Here is a 22,432-nt window from a genome sequence, read left to right as displayed (position 1 = left end):
GGGACACACACTCACACACACACACACACACACACACACACACACACACACACACACAGCTCCTTTGCCTCTTAATCCTACAATGTGAACTTTCAGTAGGGCCCGGTGTGTTCTGATCTGCTGTTAGGCCCTGGCATTTCTGTTTCATTTCCCTGTTTACCTGGGTAACTGAGCTGATTGTACTCCCAGCTCCAGCTCACTAAGTCTTGCAAATCCTTTAAAACTATTGATTTATTTGCTGGGACTGTGGCTGTTAGAAATCTTGGAAATAATGACTTTTCTGAAAGTGGAGGAGACCCATGACTTTCCCTTCTTCTTTTGTGTATCTGGACCTGGATACCCAAGCTTTGCAAGCTCTCCCAGACAGGAAGGGGGTTCACTGCTGAGCATGCAGCTCGACCCGTGTCCAGTGCAGCACCTTCCTCTCTGGGCACCTTGATGATGGAAATTAGTCTCATCTTCATGGTCCCAGACCTGCTGTGCTCACTGAGGCCACAGTCAGTTGAGAGCCATGTGTCACCTTGTACGTGTGGCTCTCCTCTGGTGGCATAGCCATCCTTGCATTTCCTGCTCACCATCCCTTCTCACCAAGCCTTTTGCTCAACAGCTACCTGGTTGTGCAGCTTTTATCTTCTCACCCTGTGTCGCCATGGGCTCTGTGGTCCCTGAGGCAGGATAGTCTTCATCATTCAACTCCTTCTCCTCCCAACTCTCACCCCCATTTCAAGCAGAGTTTGTTTCGGCTGGCTGACTTCCCTGTCGAGAGAAGAGGATCAGAATGGGTTGAAATAGCTGGCATGCAGTCTGGAATATGCTGTGTGATGGAGCATAGCATGAGGTGGAAGTTCGGGAGGGAGCACAGTGGGTCAGACCACTTAGTAGTCAGCTCCTAACAGCCCTTCTCCATGCAAAAGACAAGGCTCTGAGCATCCTCATAAAATCCACCAATGCCTCTAGTCTCCCAACCTCTGGGCCTTCTAAAGGTTCATATCTCATCCCTCCCACTCCTGGGGAGCACCTGTGAATGTCCCTTCATATATGTCCCCATTCTACACCCAGTCCACACCCATAGCTCGTGAACATATGAATGGATAAACAGACTCCTCGTGCTCCAGGAGGCTGCAGGAAGTCAAAACCTCAGAACCTGCCTCCTAAGGGGATGTGCGCCCTTCTGCATCATGCATCCACTGCTGAGTACTGGCCTCGCGTCCCTTGATCCCTATCCAAGGTGCTGAAATTGGATCTGTCACCCTGGACTTCAGCCCCTCCAACCAAGAACTGTGCCCCACCTTCCAAGAGCTCACCACCAATTTAAAAAGAAGAAGAAGAAGAAGAAGAAGAAGAAGAAGAAGAAGAAGAAGAAGAAGAAGAAGAAGAAGAAGAAGTCGTCATCTGAGAGTGCTTAAAAGAGACTGAAGCTCCTGCCCTCAATCCCACACCAGACACTGGGTTCCACTCAGCCCCTGAGGCTAGACCAAGATCCCAACCTCTCCTGCTCCTGAGGACAGCTGCCTTACCAGAACACCCCCCATCTGGTATCTATGTGGGGGTCCCCATCACACAGGACTGTAGGGCCATTCTTAGATACCTGCTCCTTGGCTCGTTCTAATACCTTTTGCCTCAGTCTCCCAGCTGAACCATCCAAATCCCATCTTCAGGCTTTCAATTCCCTCCCTCCCAAGTCAGCCGCAGATCCTCAGGGTCCTAAACATACTCACCTGATAGCTTAATTCACAGCTTGAGCCCCGCCCCGCCTCAGCAGACAGTCCCAGCTCTCTGGAGAACTCTTCGCATCACTGGCCTTGCCCTTCTCACTCAGCTCTCCAAAGCCCTGAGATCTCCCTATTTCGTCCCCTCCATCTCCAGCCTCCAAGGAGCTAAATGGAAAATTCTTTGCTGGAGATTGGAAGGACTACTTGTGGTTAATGTTTGACTAGCCAGGTACATTTCCCCCAGTCACAGGCTTGGGCTTTGCCCTGTGGCCTTCCCTGTTCCATCAGGTGTCTACCTTGCTCCCTTGGAATTACTACCTTCTAACCAAGTTCCTTGTCTGATGCTGAGGTCCTGAAACTCTGCCTCTACCTTTCCCCATTCTTTCTCCTCCCCTATATTCTCCAGGCAAGGCCTGTCAATGAATGCTCCAGCTGTTGGTTGTGTTTTGGTAGATCCTAACCTTCTCAGGCAGCAATAATGAGAGGATCTCATCTGTATAATAAAGGCTGGTGCACCCGGGCTATGTCCCAAGGGCTCTAAGCTGCTGAGGTGATTAGTATTTCTTACAGAGGCCATTGCAGGCTCTTCAGAGCCACTAGAACTGAACATAATTAACTACCCCCCCCCCAAAGAAGACTACTAAGTCCTTTAAGGGAACATTAGGCCCATGCTTTGCCATCTGCAGATTATTCTTCTTGTGGGGCTATTGCTGGTGTTGTTAGCACCTCCTGGACGAGAAGGGACTGGACCTCTATATTCTTTCCATCCAGTCTACCCAACTAGGACATTTCCAGCAGTTCAGTTGGATTATATTTACAGACTGCCATGCTTAGCACTGTCCACATGTGTCTGTAAAGCAATTCCAATCACAGAGGAACTTCTTGTGCAATATAGGGTACTAGATGCTGGGGTGTGGGGGGGGTTAGAGAAGTAAGCCCTGCCGGATATCACAGGCTAGAAAGGAGATTGAGGCCTCCAGAGGCCTCTGCTGTCACTAAGCACCAGCAACATCACCTGGACTACAGGGCAGAACAAATAACTGAAGAGTTCTGTAGGAATTCTTACAGGACGGAATCTGAACTGAGGCCTAAGGGATGCACTGGACCCTAAGAAGCTTGGCCCAAAAAGGGCATGGGGAGAAAAACCAAAGCAAAAGAACAGGAATATGGGGCATGAAGTCGGAAAGTGGGGACATGAAGAGAAGATGAATCTGTGAGCAACAGTAATAATGGTGATGAGCCCACACTGAGGAGGGTGGAAATGCGTACCAAGACATTCTCGGTGCTGGGTGGACCCTAGAAGAGGAAGGGGTCGTTCCAAAGGATTACAGTGAGATGATAGTGGCTGTGTGACTCGGTTTAGGTCTCTCAGTCATACATTCTGCTTCTGGTCAGTCTTTAGGTCTAAGAGATGCAAGATAAATCCAGAGGGGCAAAAAAAAAAAAAGGAAATGTCCATGTTTTGTAAAGGTTTTAAAATAGTCTAAGGATAAAAGTCTTATTATTATATATCATTTTAAACTAGCAGGTAAGCCGGGCACCAGTGACTTACACTTGTAATCTTAGCTACTCAGGAGGCTGAGATCCGAGGATCACGGTTCAAAGCCAGCTTGGGCACAGAAGTCTGTGAGACTCTTATCTCCAGTTAATCACCAAATAAACCAGAAGTGGTACTGTGGCTCCTCAAGTGGTAGCGCTCTCACGTTGAGCTGAAGAGCTCAGGGACAGTGCCCAGGCCCAGAGTTCAAGCCCCATGACTGACCCAAAAGAAAAAAATAATTATCAGATAAAAATGTTCCAGTGAACTCAGGCATGGTGGCATACACCTGTAATTCCAGCTACATGAAGGACAGAAGTAGAAGGATGGCAGTCCCAGGCCTCTCTGGGCAAAATGGCAGAATCCTATCTGAAGAATAAGGAAAAAGGATTATGGGCACAGGTTAAATAATGGATTACTTGCCTAACAAGCAGATGACACTGAATTCACCCCAGTACCTTCATGGGGAGTAAAAAAAGGATATTCCTACTGAAGACACTCTTCATTTTAATCCTAGAGACACAGCGTCCTGGGCCAGGGGCCATAGCACAGAGGGGGCCATAGCACAGAGAGGGCCATAGGCACAGAGGACCTTGGTTACTGAATCTCGCTATTGAACTAGGTTTTGTCCCAAAGTTGGGCAGCGTGAGAAAAAAGACTGGTTAGAGGTCTAACTGTCTGAAGAACTTTCTCTGCTTCCGTTACATTGCAAGGATTTCTATTTGGATAGCAGGACAACCACAAAGTGCCTTCACCAAAACAGGCAAGGAGTGAGTCTTTCAAAGGATTCACTTACATGGAACCAGCTGTGGCTTAAACCCAAGTCTGTTGTGGCTTCCTTCTGACTCAAGCTGCACATGTGGGTCTCAGGTGGTTTGATTCCGGCTTAACTGGAAGTTGCATGAGTCAAGGTCAATTCTGAGGCTAAGCTCTTGGGAAAAGAACATGGAGGAGGTAGCACATGGGATCACATTGCGAGTGGAAGAGAGGCAGCACTGGGCTTCCGAGGCTGTCCACGGCTCCCTGTCCTCCCTGGCAGGCAGAGCCATGCTGAGCATCAGATGGATGTGAGAATATTTGCCCCGAGCCCCACTTGTCCCCACCGTGTCTGCTGTGGCCACTCCTCGGCTCCCGGATGAATTACCCTCTAGGCAAACATGACACAGTCTTCACAGGGCTTTCTCAGTATATTTCCCAACTGTTCTGAGTTTATAATTTTTTTCCGGTCCTTTATCAAATATGTGTCATAAATACCAATGGGACCAGGAGCATTTATCACCTAGCTAGGTTCCTACTTGAGCTCTGAAAAAAAATTATTTGGCTGTACAACCTTTCTCAGGGCTCTGATTTAATGGACTTCTCTGCTGCAAAGCCACTGAAATTCTTTGCCTTTTAATATTTGACATCTCTTCCTCTTTATTACCACATTGGACAACCCTTCTAGTCTAGCTGGAATGAGCCCATTAGTCTCTGACAAATAACTTGTGTCATTTGGTTAAAAAAAAAAGCAGAAGTTTGACTGCAATTTCCTTTCCAGTCTTGGGTCTGTCTGTAGACTCATTCTCCTCCAGACGAAACCTGAATTCCCAAGCAGGCCCCCTTGGTATCTCTGGGTCCTCTCCTGGCCCCTCCCTACTGCCAGGCCCACAGAAAACACTTCACACCAACCATTCATGTTTGATTTTGTTGTTATTGTTTTTGTTTTGGGGGCTTTTTTTTCCCAGTCCTGGGCCTTGAACTCAGAGCCTGAGCACTGTCCTTGGACTTTGTCAAGGCTAGAGCTCTACCACTTGAGGCACAGCAATATTTCCAGCTTTTTCTATGTATATGGTACCAAGGAATCAAACCAGGGTCTTCATGCATGCTAGGCAGGCACTCTACCACTAGGCCATGCTCCCACCCTTTGTTATTGTTAATGATACTAGGGTTTGAACTCAAGGCCTCATGCTTGCTCCAATGATGCTCCACCCCTTGAGCCATGCCTCCAGCCCAGCTTTTTTTTGTCAGTTGTGGGACTTGAACTCTTGGCCTGGGTGTTGTCCCTGAGCTCTTCAGCTCAAGGCTTACTACCCTACCACTTGACCCACAGCACCAGTTTTTCTGGTGATTAATTGGAGATAAGAGTCTCATGGACTTTTTAGTGCCTTGGCTGGCTTTGAACCATGATCTTCAGATCTCAGCCTCCTGAATAGCTAGGATTACAGGCGTGAGCCACCAGGCCCAACTAAGCCCAGCTTTTTGAAGATTAATTGGAGATGGACTTGCACATAGTTTTCAGCCCAGGCTGATCCTCTGGATTTCCGCCTCCTGAGTAGCTAGAGTTGCAGCCATGAGCCACTTGTACCCAGCTCACACCAACTACTTAAAATGGCATTGGAAGACTGGGTCTAAGAAATAGTCCAAGAGTAGCATTACTCACGGTGGCTAAAAGGTGGCAGCAACCCACCTACCTACGGTAGGGTATTTGACAGGTGCTGCCATGTTGATAAACCTTGAAGATATTCTAAGTAAAATGTACCAGCCATTTACAGGATGGCAAATATTGCCTGATCTGCCTTAGATGCAGCCTCCAGGGCCAGAGGAGGGAGAAGAATGATGGTGGCCAGGGGTTAGAAGAATGAAAAGATTGCTTCGTGGACACAGAATTTCTTGTCAAGTGATTGGTTCCACATATGTGTGACTGTATTTCACACACCTGAACTCTATGCCTAAGACAGGCAAGATGACACATTTTACTACATTAAAAAAGATAGCTTTAAGAAATAGCTTCACACCAAATTATCAAAGCAGAAACAACCAGGGAAAGATGTTAGAACACTTGAGTCCATCATATTCCTGCCTTTTGTTTTATTAATTGGCTTTTGCCACCTAACAAACAATCCTACAAGTTAGTGGCTTAAAACAACCACTGTTGGTTTGGCAGTTTGGGGCTAGGCTCCGTGGATCAAGGTGAGGCTGTGCTGACACCTGATACCTGCAGGGGTGGTGTCAATGGCTCCTCTGAGACAGCTCATTTCTGCTCCATTCCTCTCTTGTCCTCCAGCACGCTAGTCCCAGCCCGTGCTCATGTGCTCATTCACGTGGTGGAAATAGCAGGAGTCCCCAGAGTGTGCAAAAGCTAGCAAATCTCCTTGAAGCTGTGGCTCACACTCACACAAGGTCATCTCCACCACACTTTTATGATCCAAAGCAAGTCATGAGGCCAGCCAAGATTCAAAGGGTAGAGAGATGACCTCTGCCTCTCAATGGCAGAGAAATGTTTGCAGTTTACCATATGGGTTATATATATGCCAAGCGCTGAGCTGAATGTTGCAGATAAAAATATAAATAAAATACCATCTAGTGCAAGAAGCAGACGTGTACATAAATAATTACAATGCACAGTATGCTATAAAGAAGGTGTCATGGGATGCTGGAGGAGGCTGTGGGAGAAGGCAGAGGGCAGAGTGTGCAGGAGGAAGAAAGAAAGGAGGCAAAGAGGCCTGGCCCAGAATAACACCTGGACTGGCATTGAAGGATGCATGGTGATTGGCTGGATAAAGAAGAGGAAGGAGAGAGCCAGGCAAAGGGAATAGGAGTTGTGAGAGTGAACCTGCCTGGGACACAGGGAGGTTTCACTGGGGCAGGATGCATCTCCACCAGGAATGAAGGCAGAAGTTGGGCCCGGGGAGAGCACAGGGCCTTGATGCCTCTGCTCAGCCTTCAAGGTTTACAGTAAACACAGCAGGAGATGGAGAACTCTTAGAGATGGCTGTAGTGACTAGTCAGAGAGGACAGCAGCTCAGGGTATTCTGCCAGAGAGTCTCAATAGTGAGAGTAGGGGGTCCCAAATCAGAGAGCAAACCAAAGGGGAGACGCATTTGTGGGCAAGGCTACTGCTTATCGTCTTACAGGCATAGGGATACATCCCACTCAAAACCAAAAGGACCAGCAAATAGTCCCTGACATCAAAGCCCTCACTGGCAGTCACTCATCTAACTCCTCTCAAGGGTCTTGGGACCATGCTGCTCCCAGAATCCTAGAGCCACTAAATCGTGTTCTAACATACAGGACGCAGCAGATTTATTCTAAAGACTCTTCCTGGGATTAGCCTCCACTCTGGTGCCTGTGCCCCACTGCCCCCACCCCCTGTGCCAGTCTCCTACTTCTTTGGAACGTTTTCAACCATCACCTTAAAAAATTAAGCGTTTGTTAGGCCACGAGTTTGGCCTAGTGTTAAGAGTGCATGTCTAGCATGCACAAAGACCTAGGTTTGATTCCTAGTACCACATACATAGAAAAAGCCAGAAGTGGTGCTGTGGCTCAAGTGGCAGAGCTCTAGCCTTGAGAAAGCCCAAGCACAGTACTCAGGCCCTGAGTTCAAACTCCAGGACTGGCAAAATAATAATAGTAATAATAATAATAATAAGCGTTTGTGCTGAACCAGGACAAGAGCAAGGAGGGATGCTTGCACTCGGGCCTGCAGATCCTGGCTTCCTCCTGTGGCTTCAAGGCATTGTGCAACCTGCAGCCCCTCCCTGCCAGCCTGGCACTCTGTAGGCAGCAGGAATGCACCAGGCCTGCTGGGGAAAGGAGTCCCCCAGAAAGTGCTTTCATAAATTGAAAAACTCATTTAGAAGTGAATCATCGTCCTCCAACTATTAAATCTAGATTTCTAGAAAAAGAAAGTCATAGGAAGCAGGAAGCATCCATCTTTTTTTATTGGATTTTATTGTTGGGGTGATATATATAGGGGTTACAGTTACATTTGTCAGGTAGTAAGTTTATTACTTCTTGAACATTGATACCCCTTCCCATGTTTTTCTCCCACTTTCCCTCCTCCCAATCAACTTGTTTTTCCCCTTCCCTTATCTGTTTCGAATAAACATATATACAATATACCAGATACCAGAGTTAGATACAGTAACATCAAGAGATAAACCATAGGGGGGAGGTGAGAAAATAAGTAACCTCACATAGTACATTAAGAACAACAATTGCAAAGGTAAAACTCCTGTTTCCATATCCTAGAGTTCATTTTGCTTAGCCTATGTGGCCATATGTACATAGCTTTTGAGCTATTGTAATCCTCTGCTAGGAGAATTCCGGACATGTACTAATCATTACAAATGAGGGAAGCCATGGAGCCTATGTTTCTTTGGGTCTGGCTTACTTCACTTAATATGATTTTTTCCAAGTCTTTCCATTTCCTTATGAATGGGGCGATGTCATACTTTCTGATGGCAGCATAGAATTCCATTGTGTATAAATACCACATCTTCTTGATCCATTCATCTATTGAGGGGCATCTGGGTTGGTTCCATATCTGAGCTATGGTAAATAGTGCTGCAATGAACAGGGTTGGAAAACACCCATCTGTAGGATAGTAACACCCAAATCCCGGGCACATTCTTGCCAGGTCTAGCTCTGGCCCTGAGATTCCCAAGGCAGTTGGTGCAGCTGCAAGGACTGGGGCTATGGATAGAGTCGATGCTAAGACTTTGAATGAAATGAAATGAAAATCTTCAAAACATCAGATGACAGTAGATCCAGATCAGATGACAGAGCTGGGTAGGTGCCGATGTGTTTTCCTGGCCCTCAGTACCTTAGCAAGGTTATGGGCAGAGGCTCCCCCTGACTGCAACAGAATCACCAATGGCCCACAGAACAGGTGGCCCTGACCCTTTTTGCATAAGGGATTTGAGGCGGCTTGCTGGGGTCATATAACCACTTACTGGCAAAGCCAGAACAGTGGAAACCCAACCTGGAATGTTCCCCTATGTCACCTCACTCAGAAAGATGCTGTCATAATCATAGCTCCTCAGGAGGGTGAGAATCCTGCCCCAAGAAGTCACATCCGAGAGGTGCTTCTCTCCAGTTAAACAGCAAAAAGCTAGAAGTGGGGGTCTATAGCACAAGGAACAAAAGGCCAACCTTCCACTAAAAAGCTAAGAGAGCACCCAGCCTGGAATCCAAGCCTGGTACCCACATGCACACACACACTTGGAGACTGTTTGGAATGTGGGTACATGAGAACATGCCAGCTGAGCGATACTGCCTGAACCTGAAGGACACCCTGAGCTGTCCTGCCTGGCCTTTGCCACCTCTAGCCCAAAGCTCTAACCAGTGCCTCCTACACCTCTCTCTACTTACCCCACAGGCTCACCCCCAAACCTCTCCCTTCCTGTATGCCAGGCCCATCTTTTCATGCTTAATACTTTCTCTGTCCTTCAGTTACTGTCACAATTAGGCCTTCTTCATGCCTTGGCCACAAAAAGCTCTTCTTACAAACTAGCTTGGATCTGTCCCTAGTGATGCCAGTTTCTGAGGCTCTGGGATTTGATTCACTTCTCTAAGCTCACATAGCTGACAGGAGGCTGGGTTCAGGTTCACCATCAGGTCTGGCTCTGAGGCAAATGACCTCCCATCCAAAATCCATTCTTAGCCTGGCATGCCCCTAGGCAGAATCCCCAGCCTGGAATTAAGCACCAGCTCCCATGGCAAATCCTTTGGGATCCAGCCCCATTCACCAACCAGGTGACAGGTTGCTCCTCAGCCTGTCTTCTCAACTGCATGTATTCCATACATTCCCCCATCCTTCACCCCAGACTTTGTATACCTCTGACCTCTAGAGAACCTGTTCCCTGCTCCAGGACCCAGCTCACTGTCTGGAAGTCCCAGTCAGAACTTTACCACTGCATCCCTTTGATCTGCAGATCAGCCTGGTGAGTGGTGGGGTCCAGTCTCTAAGAGTGCAGACTCACCACCTCATTCCTGCCTGCCTGTGGTGTACAGTTCTCTGGGACCAGTCTCCCTTGGTGTTCAGCAGAGCCCTGTCAAGAAGGGCCCACCCATAGAACCTTTCCGCAGCCCCTAGTAAGGATGCATCACCTAAGCCTCCTCACTCTGCAGGCAAAAGCAGCAGCCTTTGTCTTCACTCTGCAGAAATAGAAAGCTGTTCAGAGTCCGAGGACATGCAGTGTCAGAGGCAGGGCTGGGCTCTGTAGAGTCTTAGCAGGTGGGTGGGTGGCTGGCACTCGCTCCCATGGGCCAGCCCCGAATCACTGGTCAGTATGAAGCAGGGCATGCCAGAGGGGTGAATGCAGAATGGCATGAGGGGCCACCGTAACGTGGAGGGCTCAGATGATGGCAGGAGAACTTCCAGATCGCCGTCTCCACTTAACCTGGCGGGTGGCAGTCTAGGCAGTCTGACCCAAGGATCTAGACCTCTGATGTCCTAGTAATGCTAAGGGCAGGGATGTCTCAGGCAGTCAGCCAGGAGAAGCTGGGCTGGGTGGAGCACTGGCCATCTAACCAGGTAGCTGGCAGACTCTTCACTCCTCCTCCCTTCCAACTTTTGGGGTGGGTCTGGGAAAAGTCTCTGAAACCCTCAGGTTAAAAGGCCCCAAGCTGGGTTCTTGTCTGTGCCAGTCCCGGCTGGCCAAGACTCCAGGCAAAGGTAGGTACACACCAAATGGGGAGGCCCCAGAGGTCACTTCCTCTGAGAGCTGTGGGGGCTGCAAACGAGCTCTCCAGCGTGGAGCCATCAGGGAAGGCTGGGGGCATAAGAGGCTGGCTCAGGAAATGGGGAAGGTGTGAAAAGCCCCTGCCCCTTGCTTGCTTGCTTCCCCCAAGAAGTCCCCCTGAGTGTGAAGTAGAGGCAGGGGGCTTGTGAAACCCTTACTTGATTCTTCCTCTCTTGGGGTTTCCACCCTCCAAGGAGCTCGCTCCCACACCATGGCTGGGTCTAACAGAATGGATGCTGTTTTTGCAGGTTTTGTGGTTTTTATTCCTTTGAACCATGTCCAGCCCATCTTACTTCACAATGCCATGCTTTACTTGGTATCCAGTACATCGGCACCCATTGGCATTTGGCGAGCTCGTTACAGTTTGTTCTGTAGTTATAGCACAGTTCTTAGCTGTCTGTGATAATGTATTCTCTGTTTCTAATTGTCAATATGGGAATCTTCCCCTCTTCTCCCCCAAACCTTTCGATTTCTGGGCTTGATTTTTTTTAATCATATTTAGTTTTTTGTTTTGTTTTGCTTTGGGTTGGGGGGGGTTGTTTTTTGGTTCTTTTGCTTTTTAAAGTTGTTATTCCTTTGGTTATGTAGCCGGTCCCAGTGGCTGCTTGTTTATGCATTATGTTTGTGACTTCTTTTAACTGTCAGTGTTAAGCCAGTCTTGCCAAGAAACAATATCAAATATTTTCTATTTCTCTACTTCTTGGGGGAAAAGAAACTTTTAAAATTAAAATAATAATAATTTTTAACAAAAACTCTTAATGGGAACCTGGCCCTGTCTGTCTTCTCTGTTCTGCAGAAATGTTGAAGGAATTGAACCAGCAGCGCAGAGCGAAAGCGTTTACAGACCTGAAAATTGTTGTTGAAGGCAGAGAGTTTGAAGTCCACCAAAATGTTCTAGCTTCCTGCAGCTTGTATTTCAAGGACCTGATTCAAAGGTTTGCCTTCCTTCCAGCTGTGGTCGGGTCTGTTCCTTTGTAGGACGCTTTTGTGTCGCTTTTCTCCTCCCCTCTCTTGCAGGTTCCTGAAGCGTGACTCCCTGTCACAGAGCCAGTAGCCATCTCTCCTCCCCTCCTCCCCAATACCCTCACACACAGACTCAGAGCAGCCACCGCCCCAGCCCTACACACAGCCCTGCAGGCCCGCAGGGTTCTGCCCAGTAGATGACACCTTTGCCCCTACCAGGATCCGTCCCCTTACTTCTGTGGCTCACAAGCCTCACCCTCAACTGAGGAAGACTATAGACTCTTACTTTAAAGGGACCACTACACACTGCCCCTCACACCACCACCCCAGAGCCATGGGGATGGGGAATGCTGTCGAAGTGAACGCCAGGTGACCAGGCAGGCCATCCCCCCTGACTCCACAAAGCTCCTGAGGGGCCGCTTTTCTCCAGCTGGAATGGGGACACGAACATGTAGCCAGAGCCTCGTCCCTGCTGCCAACATTGGCACCTTTACACTGAACCTGAATGGGCACTGTCTGAGCCTAGACCCAGTGTGTCCTAAACACGGTCTCTCAGCCTCTGCCCTCCCTTGGCCCCAGCCGAGCCCCATCTAGCTTTTTCCGCCTGAATCAGTCTTACTGAATGGTGCATAAGCATCTTTTTTTTTCCATTATGTTGATTTTTTTTTTTTTTAGTTTGTCTGTTTCATACCCTTGCAAAGAAGTCAGGGCCACTTCCTAGCTCCTTAGTGAGGGAGAGCAACCGAGGGGCCGGCCCAGGTAACGCTCACGTTTCTCTCACCCATCAGCAAATTAATTCTGCTGCTCCTTTTGCCTTGCAGCCTCTCCTGGGCGGACGCTGAGCTGGAACAGTGCTCAGAGTGTGAGGACAGGACCTCTGCTTGCTTCCCAATGCTGTCTTTGGACTTGCCAACTAACCCCAGAGCAACTGTGTTTTGTTTCAGGATGGCACACTGCTGGCATCGCCTTTCCAATCCCTTGTGTCCTTTGGCATAGAGCCGGGCTGCCCGGCGTGTGAGGCCAGCCCAGCCTCACTGGCCCTCAGCCATGCAGGAGGGGCAGGCTCTTTGTGATGTCCCAATCTCACAGACAACTCGGGTCTCATGCCCCCAAATGTTTGGGTCCTCCCTGTCTGAACACAGGGTTAGAAGCATGAATCTGGGGTGAAGAGGCCTCTCTAGTGGCTTCTTCAGGTCAGGAAGCTTTTTGAACAGCCACTTTTGGCAAATTCTGGAACTAGCAATGACCAGCATCTCAGGTCTTGGGCCTCGATCCAGATGGGCTGAGAAATACAAAAGAGGCAGGTTAGTGCCTAGCAGGGCCCACCTGGGAGAGCCAGGCTAACAACAGAGAAGAGGCCCCTTGTAGAAAGGAACCTTCTTAGACAGGTCAAGAGGAGGAGGAAGAGCCTTTCCAGTCATAGAGGGCGGACTAGAGACAGGCACGAGCAAGCAGCTAGGAGCAGCTAGCCTGCCCCAAAATGAGTTTGAGCCAGGCAGACATGGCCTGGTCCCATGCCCTCCTGAGTGTGGTCTTTAGGAGCAGGCAACATGTAGGTGCTGCTAGGAAAGAATGGGTCCTCTGGGCAGTTGCTGGAGGAGAGAGAACACCCTTGAGAGCCAGGAGACCTGGGTCCTGTACTATTTCTGCCACTCATCCTGACCTTAGGCTTGTCACGTCTTCTCTCTTAGGCCTCAGATTTTTCTCCTCTGTAAACCAGGAGTTGATTAAATGATGTCCATATCTGACCCTCTAGGCCCATCATCACAATCAGTAGATAGTGTTGGTCTGGAAAAACGTTCCAAGTTCAAATGCCAGGACTAAAGAGGAGGAGGTGTTAGGAGCATGAAAGGGAGGGGAGCAGGTACACAGATAAATGTGGGGAAAGATGGTCCACCAAGAGGCTAACTTGTCCAGCTTTCATAGCCCAAAGAACGGCCACACTCCCTGCAGGGAATATGCCTCGTGGGTGGCCAGGTGGCCAGATCTGAGGATGGATCTGACCCCACACGGGACTGAGGTCCAGGAGCTAGAGGTCACAGTATTAGTTTGTTGCCATTTTGAATTTTACTTCTCTTGTCCTGGCTACAAGGCACATTGCCACCGTTTCTGACAATGGTTAAAAACATATGCTTCTGAGAGGGCAGAGCAGAATTTTCACAGGTAGATGTTCCAGTTAGGCCTCCATAAAACCACAGAGAATTTCACTTTCTTGGTGCTTGGAGAACGGCTGGTGTTGCCACTATGTTGTTTCAGTCCTCTTCACGCCTTTGACCCTGGAACCTTCATGTTCAGTAGCTTGAATAGACCTGTAGGGCAAAGTAACCCTGAACTTGGAACCTGGCCCAGGGTCCCTCTTACGGTCAGTGCTCAGACAAGAAGAAGACAAAATAGGAACAATCTGTGAACACAGTGCCCTGCGGCTAGCACCACTTCCCCTGGGTGGGCAGGTGATTTCCTCCCCCTTGCTGTCCCATCGTTCCAGGCCCGGAGGCTCTGGCTGGACTCCTTTCTGCCTCCAGCCTGGGGTAGTCACATGTCCAGTGTTCCAGCCTCAGTGTAGACAGGGACCCAGCAGCAAGCCTGGCAAGGACAGCACCTGCCAGCCCCAGCCCCAGGGCGGATGCTCTCCCTGCAGCCACAGGAAATGCAGATGGGAAGCCCGGCCACCCAGTCACACCTTCTCCATAAGCAGCCAAAGGTCCCTCTGCAGCCAGGTCCTGCACAAAACTCTGGGCAACAGAGAGTAAGGAGGTCTGCCCAGAGGCTGAGGCAGGAAGACTTAGCATGCCTCTGCATGAGAGTCATGGGACCTGGATTTCAAGAAAAGAGCAGGCATTGGCCTGGCCGATGAGAGGACAAAAACACAGGCTCAAGGTGCTCCAAGGGACTTGAGGGGCACAGCAATGCCAGCTGTGAGGGAGAGGACGACAGAAACAGGGCTACAAAAGGAATCTGGAGCCACATCACACAGCTTTGTTTCAGTTCTAGGGTTTGTTCTGGTGAGATTTGTACTTTATAAAGATGGCAGTCAGACTGAGCAGGAGAGCCTCCTTCCTCCAGCAGCCAAGTCCCCTCAGCCTGTCTGCATGCCAGTCCCTGGCTCCCACCTCCCTTAGGACCTTTCCTCAGACGTTCCTAGCAAGTGAGGCTGTAGCTTCCCCTCCTGCAAGTCTCCTTGTCTTCCTCCTGACAAGGATACTACCTGGTGATCAGGACATGTCACCTTGAGAGTACTGTTAGCACCCCTATTTTACAGAGGAGGAGATAAAGGCTGGAGATATTTTAAGTGACCCGTAATTCTAGGTTTCAAATTGACAGCCGACTCCAGAACTGCTGCTCCTACAATCCTTTCACTAGCCCAGAGAACAACAACCAAAAAAAACAAGGGGGTCTTTTGGTTGTGTTTAAAGAAAAACAGGACAGACCGTGTGTATGTGTACATGTGCATGTGTGTGTGCATGTATGCATGTGTTCACTTGTGTGTAGAACACTTGTAAACTGCCCTCAAGACCTGCCTAGAGAAGACAGAGTAGCCCCTTGAGATAGGCCTGTACTTGCATATATGCCAAGGGCTGGGTCCTGAGGGGGAGAGCTGGGGGCTGAATAGCTCGCGGAAGGCCAGGGGACATGAGGCCATCAGGGAGCAGAGGACAACACTAAGAACTCTAGGCCAGCCCTTCCTTTCCTTGTGCTGATCCACCTGTGTCCCTGAGGTGACCAAGGGAGAAACTGTAGGACAAGCAGCTGAGGCATAGGTGTTGAACAACAAATCGTCCACCCCTCCCCTGTCTTGCATACGGGCGAGTAGGGAACCCTAGCAGTAGCTCCCAGTAGGGCCTAGGGAGTCCCAGGTCCTGAGAGAACAGGATGCAGCTCTGTCCTGACTTCTCCCTTGGGGCCATAATGGAGAAATCTCTTATTCTCTGGGGACCAAGAATCCTTTAGCACCACCACAAGGACATTGGCCAGTTACTACTCGGCGGCTTTTTTTTTTCTTTTTTTTCTTTTGATGGTGTTGGGGTTTGAACTTAGGACTTCATACCTGCTAGGGAGGTACTTTTGAGCTCCTCAGTCCTTTGTGTGTGTGCTCTTTTTGAGATGCGTCTCTGCCTACACTTGGCTCGGCCTGTGCTTCCTCTCAGCGATCCCCCTCATTGTTGGGATGTCAGGCATGTGCCATCACACCAAACACGGGTTGAGATGGAGCTTCATGAACTTTGTTTCTTAAACCTGGGCTGGCCTCAAACTTCACTTCCTAGCTCTCTGCCTCCCAAGTAGCTAGGATTGTAGGATTATACCACCATACCCATTCTTAGGAGAGCCCAGGTAGCTGCTTCTGCTCTTGCCAGGCTTACATCACATCTCCAAGTCAGAGTATGGGAAAAAATACCCAGCCTTGGGGCAGAGTTGCTCATCACCATAACCAAGAGAATAGAGACCTGAACCTGCACTCTACCCTCTGGCTGAAATCCTCAGCTGGAGTGTGCATGACATTTGAATCCTATTCTCTTCCCATGTTGGATGAAAACGGGTGGGCAAGTCAGCTGATTTTCACAAAGCCTCATGTTTAGACTCTGGAATTCTCTTTCTCTTTCTAGCCGCAATGGAGTTAGCTAGTATGGATATGGCCCCAAGGCCTACCCTATCAAGTGACATAGCCTTTAGTGCACTAAGCAAGATGTACACACTGTACCCCCCAAAAAGCTGGTGTTTGTGGGTGCCAGCCTCTCTCCCCTCTTTCATACACAAGTATGCTACCCTTGAAAGGGTAGTCCAGATCCTGCCCATAGCCTCGGGACACCCAGACTTGGGTATTGTCAGACATTATACCCTGGTGCTGAGTACACCGGGAATGGCAAGAATCTTATCAGAAAGACAGAACAGGTTACTGGCCATGTTCATGGCTGAACATCACTACTGGCCCATCGCGCCTGCCCATTCTTCCAGATAGTGCCCAGTTCTGATGTGCAAAATGTAGTAAGCACATGACCATAGTGATGTGTAAGGGTGGAAGAAGGACTGCATTGGAGAGGGCAAGTCTACTCTACCAGAGCCCACAGAAAGTGGGAGGATTACCATCTAAGGACCAGTCCTGACATGAGGACTGTGTCCAGGACCTCAGATTCTCTTATACGATGGTGACTCCAGGAAGTTCTAATCTTCAGACAGAAGCCGTGAGCTGGGTGTGCTAGGGCCCCCCCCACTAGTGCTGGAACTGCAGACAGGGTCTCTGAGGTGGATTCCTGCCTTGCTGTACAACTCAGCACAGGTGGATCATGGCCCTCACAGGCCAGCAGCTCCCTGAGTCTGGCCTGAACAGGACAGGGTGCTCAGACCCCTAAAGAGTTAAGTGCAGGCCAGGATAGAAAGGTCATCTGTAGGGGCTGAAACTCCATATTGGTGATGAGAGCTGCCCATTGGGGAGATGTTTCCTAGGGACTTCTACTCAGAGGAAAGAGGCCTACAAAGACAGGCTAGTGTTCAGGATCAGAGTCTCTGAGCCTTCACAATGCCTACGTATCACATGTGCCCTGGGTAAATGACCAGACCTTCTTGTCCAGGGCTTACCATTTCTTGGTATTGAACTGAGCTATCAGCAAAGCCTCCTTCAAAAGCCAAGTGTTTTTCTGGGGTGGTGTGAGAGACCCAGCTCTTCTAGTCCTCCCCTACTGACTGTTTACCCAATTCCCCTCCACTGCATGTGTGCAGAGCCACAGCATATAGCTTATAGTCACAGACTTAGCAGTATTACACTACTTTTTGACCCTTGGCAGTCTACCTCACATTCTCCCAGCTCCTCAGCAATTCAGGTGCCTTCCCAAACCCAGGGCCCTCTCCCTGGCTAGGACTTTGGAAAAAGCAGACATACCTCCATAGTAGAGCCATGCCAACCTTCACAGAATCACTTGGGGCCTCAGACCTCCCATCTGCCCAGCATCCCTTCCTCACAGCCAGTGTCATGTACATGTATGTTTGCATATGTGTGTATGTGTGCACATGAGCACACATCCTGAAGTCCCACTTTACCTCCTCAGTGGGTTGAGATCTTCTGTCAGAGCATTTGTGGGAACACAGCTTGGCGGACCCATCCTAGAGGCAGCAGTGACAGGGAGAAAGAAAGCAGTTCACTTTTGACCCCCTGCGCTCTGTGGGGCTTTGACTCAGCCTGACCTCTCCTGAGCCTGTTGGGCATGTAGAAGAAAGGCCAGTGAGCAGCATGAGGGAATGAAGGCAGAAGCAGCTAAAACTTAGAGCAAGGGTTTACCAGATGGCCTATGAAGCCTAGAGCATTCCAGGTTTCTGTGATCTCAAGAGACCAGTTACATCATGAACTATTTCTATATCTTAATAAAGTCACCCAAGCACGGGACTTGGTCCCAACAGCAGAAGTTAAGGTGTGTTAGGTCATGTCAGGAGTGGTAGTGTGGGTGTGGGTTTAGACAGGCTTCTGCCCAGACCCTGAGTGCAGCTCGACTTCCCAGCTTCCTAGGCGTGCACAAGTTCAGAAGCAGAAGGTTGATTAGGAGCCCTGGTCAAGTGAAAGTGCTGTGAGGAAGGCCAAGAGTGGCACTCCTGGGAGAGAGCCCTGCACCCTGACCACAAGATCCTGACAGAGTCTGCTTGTTACAGGGTCATGTCTGAGTTGTAAAGGCCTCGAGAGAATGTTGCTTGAATGGTAGAGTTGCAGGTACTGTCATGTCACATTAGGTCTTCATGGGACTTTAGACTTCATTTAGTTCAGTCCTCTTGTTTTACAGAAGAGGAGGCTGAGGACCTGAGAGGCCCAGCCTGTCCACCTGTCAGTGGCAAAACAGAGCGCCCAGGTCCCCCTTGCCCTCTCCCAGTGCTCTATCTGCCCACCCAGCAGAGGGCCTTTAGCTAAGGCCAACCTGCTGTCTTGTCAGACACTGCTCCAACCCCATTGCCAGTCCTGGGTGTTTCCCAGGGATCCATCACAAGAGTCTCCACCCCCTGACCTCCTCGCAAGGGAGAGGGTGGTGTGCAAGGTCGCTGTCCAGCTGCAGCCTCCTGCAGAGTCAGGCACAGTGCAGGAAGCTGGCCTGATGAGAGTGGTCAAAACATGCTGGCCAAGTTGATGGCCTCTGAGAAACCTGCCTCCTGACTTTTAACACTCTGGGTATTTTTCCTCCCGGCCTCACTTCTGTGTCGGTGTTATCCCCCCCCCCCCCCCCCGCTTCATCTTATCTGTTTCCTTTCAGGTCCAGCTTTAGGGAGCGGCTGCCAGGCCTTAGGAGCCTTTGCAAATGGTTTTGTATTTCTGTAGACACCAGATATAAACATACTGATATATTTGTGTCCCTCCCCTGCTCCCCCCAGTTCACAAGCCCGACGCACACTCTACACGCAGGCCACTCTGACCTCTGACCCCGTGTTCCATGTGGCAGGAGGGCCCCGCCCCGGGCCAGGCCCCAGGTCATGGCTGCTGGCTGTCTGTGGCGGAAGTCCTTGTTCCCCTCTCCCCCTCCCAGCTCTAACCATTCTGTCCGTCTATCTCGTCTCGTCTTCAGTTTCAAATTAGTGTGATGAAGGGCTTCCCTTCCATGCCTAAAAGGAAACAGTATGTTTGGGGGAACTATTGGGGTTGGAGGGGCTTTCAGGGCAGTTTGGCTGGCATCCCAGCCAATCACGAGCCTTCTGTGCCTTGGAGAATCTGCTGTCCGAGGCTGTCAGCCCTGACAGGACATGCTGGTCACATTTGGTACAAACGCTGGGGCCAGTTGGGGGCCAAACCATATTGTTTCCCTTTGAGGCCAGTCCTGGTCCTCGTCCCCATCCATAGCTCATGCTTTTTGATTTGCATCTTTTTTTCTTTCTTTTTCTTTTTCTTTTTTTTCTTTTTTCTTTCTTTCTTTTTTTTTCTTTCTTTTTTTTCTTTTTTTTTTTTTTTTTTTTTGCATGGACATGCCGAGTAGTAATAAGCAGGGTTTTCTGTTCTTTTGGGCGCCTCTGGTCAGACTCTTCTCTTTCAGATCCTGTGTCAGGTCATTAGGCTCAGGTGTGTCATTGGTGTGTCCTTTGAGTCCTAAAACGAAGGGCGTGACCGAGGTGTACAGGGAATCTGGCCCTGTGAGGCAGCAGCGCAGTGGTTGCCCTGGTAGCGATGAGGACACCCTGGTCTCTGTGCCTAGGTCCGTGCAAGACAGCAGCCAGTGCGGCCGGGAGAAGCTGGAGCTGGTACTGTCCAATCTGCAGGCTGACGTGCTGGAGCTGCTGCTGGAGTTTGTCTACACGGGCTCACTGGTCATCGACTCTGTCAATGCCAAGACTCTGCTAGAGGCAGCCAGCAAGTTCCAGTTCCACACCTTTTGCAAAGTCTGTGTGTCCTTTCTTGGTAAGTTACCCAGGGACTATGTATCACTGGGGGAACAAAGGGAGAGAGTGACAGGGAAGATGGGTGAAAAACTCTAAACCAATAAAGATTAAGAGGGGCAACCCATATTGAGCTCATCCCACCCCACATAGGGCTGGATTTCCCCACAGTTTTCACATGAGCATTCGGATAACCTAATGCAGTGACACAGGTAAAGGACAGGAGGAGGCCCCAGTGTCATTTCCTCTGGCTTTGGTGTCACTTCCTCTGGCCCACCAGGCCTTGTAGCAGTGGCTGTGAGGCTGTGCAGAATTTGTTTGTGGGGAGAATTTGGCCTCTCTGCCCTCTTCTCCAAGTCCTGAAAGAAGCAGCCACACACTAGTTTATTAATGCCTAAAATGTTCTAGATGCATGGACAGACCTGGACATCTGAACTGTCTCTTTGCTGTCCTATGCTATAGCGCAAGATAAGCCCCTGGGTCCCAGAGGCCCACCTGGTCCCCAACATAAAGCATGCTCACTTGGCAGGTTGAGGCTGTGCAGCTGGGCTGAGAGCAGGGCAGCCAGTATTATAAAGAACTAGATCTGGGATGTAGAATACACACAGAGAAAGTTAGGATCTGGGCCTAGTCGAGAGTATCTCAGGAGAAGACATCCCGGGACTAAGCAATGAGAAGAGTCAGGAGCCAGAGTGGCAGAGTGAAGCTTCTAAATTAATAGGCATCCCAGGACCAGACTCATTTCATCTGGCAGAGCCATTAGCCACATCTCAAGAGAACTGGCTGGACCAAGCACATTTGGAGGGTAGACTAGGGGAGGCTGAGGCCAGTGGGAGGCAGCAGGTTGAAATGTGATGGGTGCGACTGCTGACATAACTTCAAAAGAGGAGTCTGAACCTGGAACTGGTGGCTCACATCTATAATCCTAGCTACTCAGAGGCTGAGATCTGAGGACGACAGTTCAGAGCCAGCCCCAGAAGGAAAATTCAGGAGACTCTTAGCTCCAGTTCACCACGAGAAAACAGGAAGTGGATTTGTGGCCTAGAGTGGTAACCTTGAGTGGAAGAGCTCAGAGATAGTGCCCAGGCCCTGAAGTCAAGCCCTATGACCAACAGAGAGAGCGAGAGACAGAGAGAGAGGGGACCTCAGACATGCCTGCCATGGTCATGAAAGACACTGTAAGTCACAGCATGACCCTGACACACACACACACACACACACACACACACACACACACACACCTCCATCTGGGCTCTGAAGCCTCAAGCCCTCCCTCCACAGGGTTGAGGAAACTTCCCACCCCTCACAGCCTTGGCCCTGACAGCATCTTCGGGAGCAGAGGGGAGCTTGGGGCAGAAGAAAACCCATCACAACAGCACAAGAAAGCGCTTCTAGTGACAGTGGGTGGGAACAAGAGGTGACACCCTCCCTGGGCCCTCGAGTCAATGGCTTTACATTGTCATCCCAGAGAAGCAGCTGACGGCCAGTAACTGCCTGGGTGTGCTGGCCATGGCGGAGGCCATGCAGTGTAGCGAGCTCTACCACATGGCCAAGGCCTTCGCGCTGCAGATCTTCCCCGAGGTGGCAGCCCAAGAGGAGATCCTCAGCATCTCCAAGGATGACTTCATCGCCTACGTCTCCAATGACAGCCTCAACACCAAGGCCGAGGAGCTGGTGTATGAGACCGTCATCAAGTGGATCAAGAAGGACCCTGCGTCACGTGCTCAGGTAGGGCCTCACCTGCCCCTACCCCTTCTCTCTGGCTTTGGGGGCACCTTGCAGTGGGGGGATCTGCAGCAAAATTGAAGGAAAGTGAATAAAGCAGGGCTGCCCATGTGTCCAGCAGGGTTGTGTGAGAGTTAGTAGGCCAGAGAGAGGGAGGCTGGTCCTGCCATGCTCCCCAATCTCCCACACAGCACCCCCCTCCAACACACACAGCAGCAGAGGGAAGAACATACAAGGTGACCAGAGGCCGCAGGGCCTGGATTTGCAGCACTCGGGCCCTGCAAGACAAAATAGGTGCCTGAGGAAGATGCTTGGTTGGTCTCCCCAGAGTTCAGATCAACAGGCTCCCATCCAGACCCTGGTTACCAGTGAAATAGAGAGCAAAGAGACAAGCCTGCCAGAGATGGGAGACCGCTGTGCACATGACAGGAGGAGGTGTGAGGCCCTGGGAGGGGACAGCTGGAGGAATCAGAGCCAGCGTCTGGGGAGAAGGAAAGTTCCTGGGAGCCAGCAAGCCCCTGCACATCCTGGCTAGAGTCCCTGCTCAAAAGGAAATTGCATTGATTCCCATCATTGTGGGTGGAAGGAGGCTGAAGTTGTGTCCAGAGGACACCCCACAACCAAGGGTCTCATCAGACTGAAGAGGGTAAAGAAAG

At 50.1% G+C, this 22,432-nt stretch overlaps 1 protein-coding gene across 2 annotated transcripts in view; it reads left to right on the top strand.

The window, feature by feature from the left end:
* The window catches only part of Klhl29 (kelch like family member 29), a 280,806-nt gene that overhangs the window by 245,286 nt on the left and 13,088 nt on the right, over positions 1-22,432 (top strand). For both annotated transcript variants that reach the window (XM_090337382.1, XM_090337381.1), the window contains 3 exons: positions 11,551-11,689; positions 19,871-20,073; positions 21,520-21,779. In XM_090337382.1, the coding sequence (XP_090193508.1) occupies positions 11,551-11,689; positions 19,871-20,073; positions 21,520-21,779 (602 nt within the window). The remainder of the gene's footprint in view (positions 1-11,550; positions 11,690-19,870; positions 20,074-21,519; positions 21,780-22,432) is intronic.

The sequence above is a fragment of the Megascapheus bottae genome, chromosome 7, assembly GCF_031878675.1.
Source record: "Megascapheus bottae isolate mThoBot1 chromosome 7, mThoBot2.hap1, whole genome shotgun sequence".
Lineage (NCBI taxonomy): Eukaryota > Metazoa > Chordata > Mammalia > Rodentia > Geomyidae > Megascapheus > Megascapheus bottae.
The sequence above is the reverse complement of the archived record's forward strand: the minus strand, read 5'-3'. Positions and strand labels throughout refer to the sequence as shown.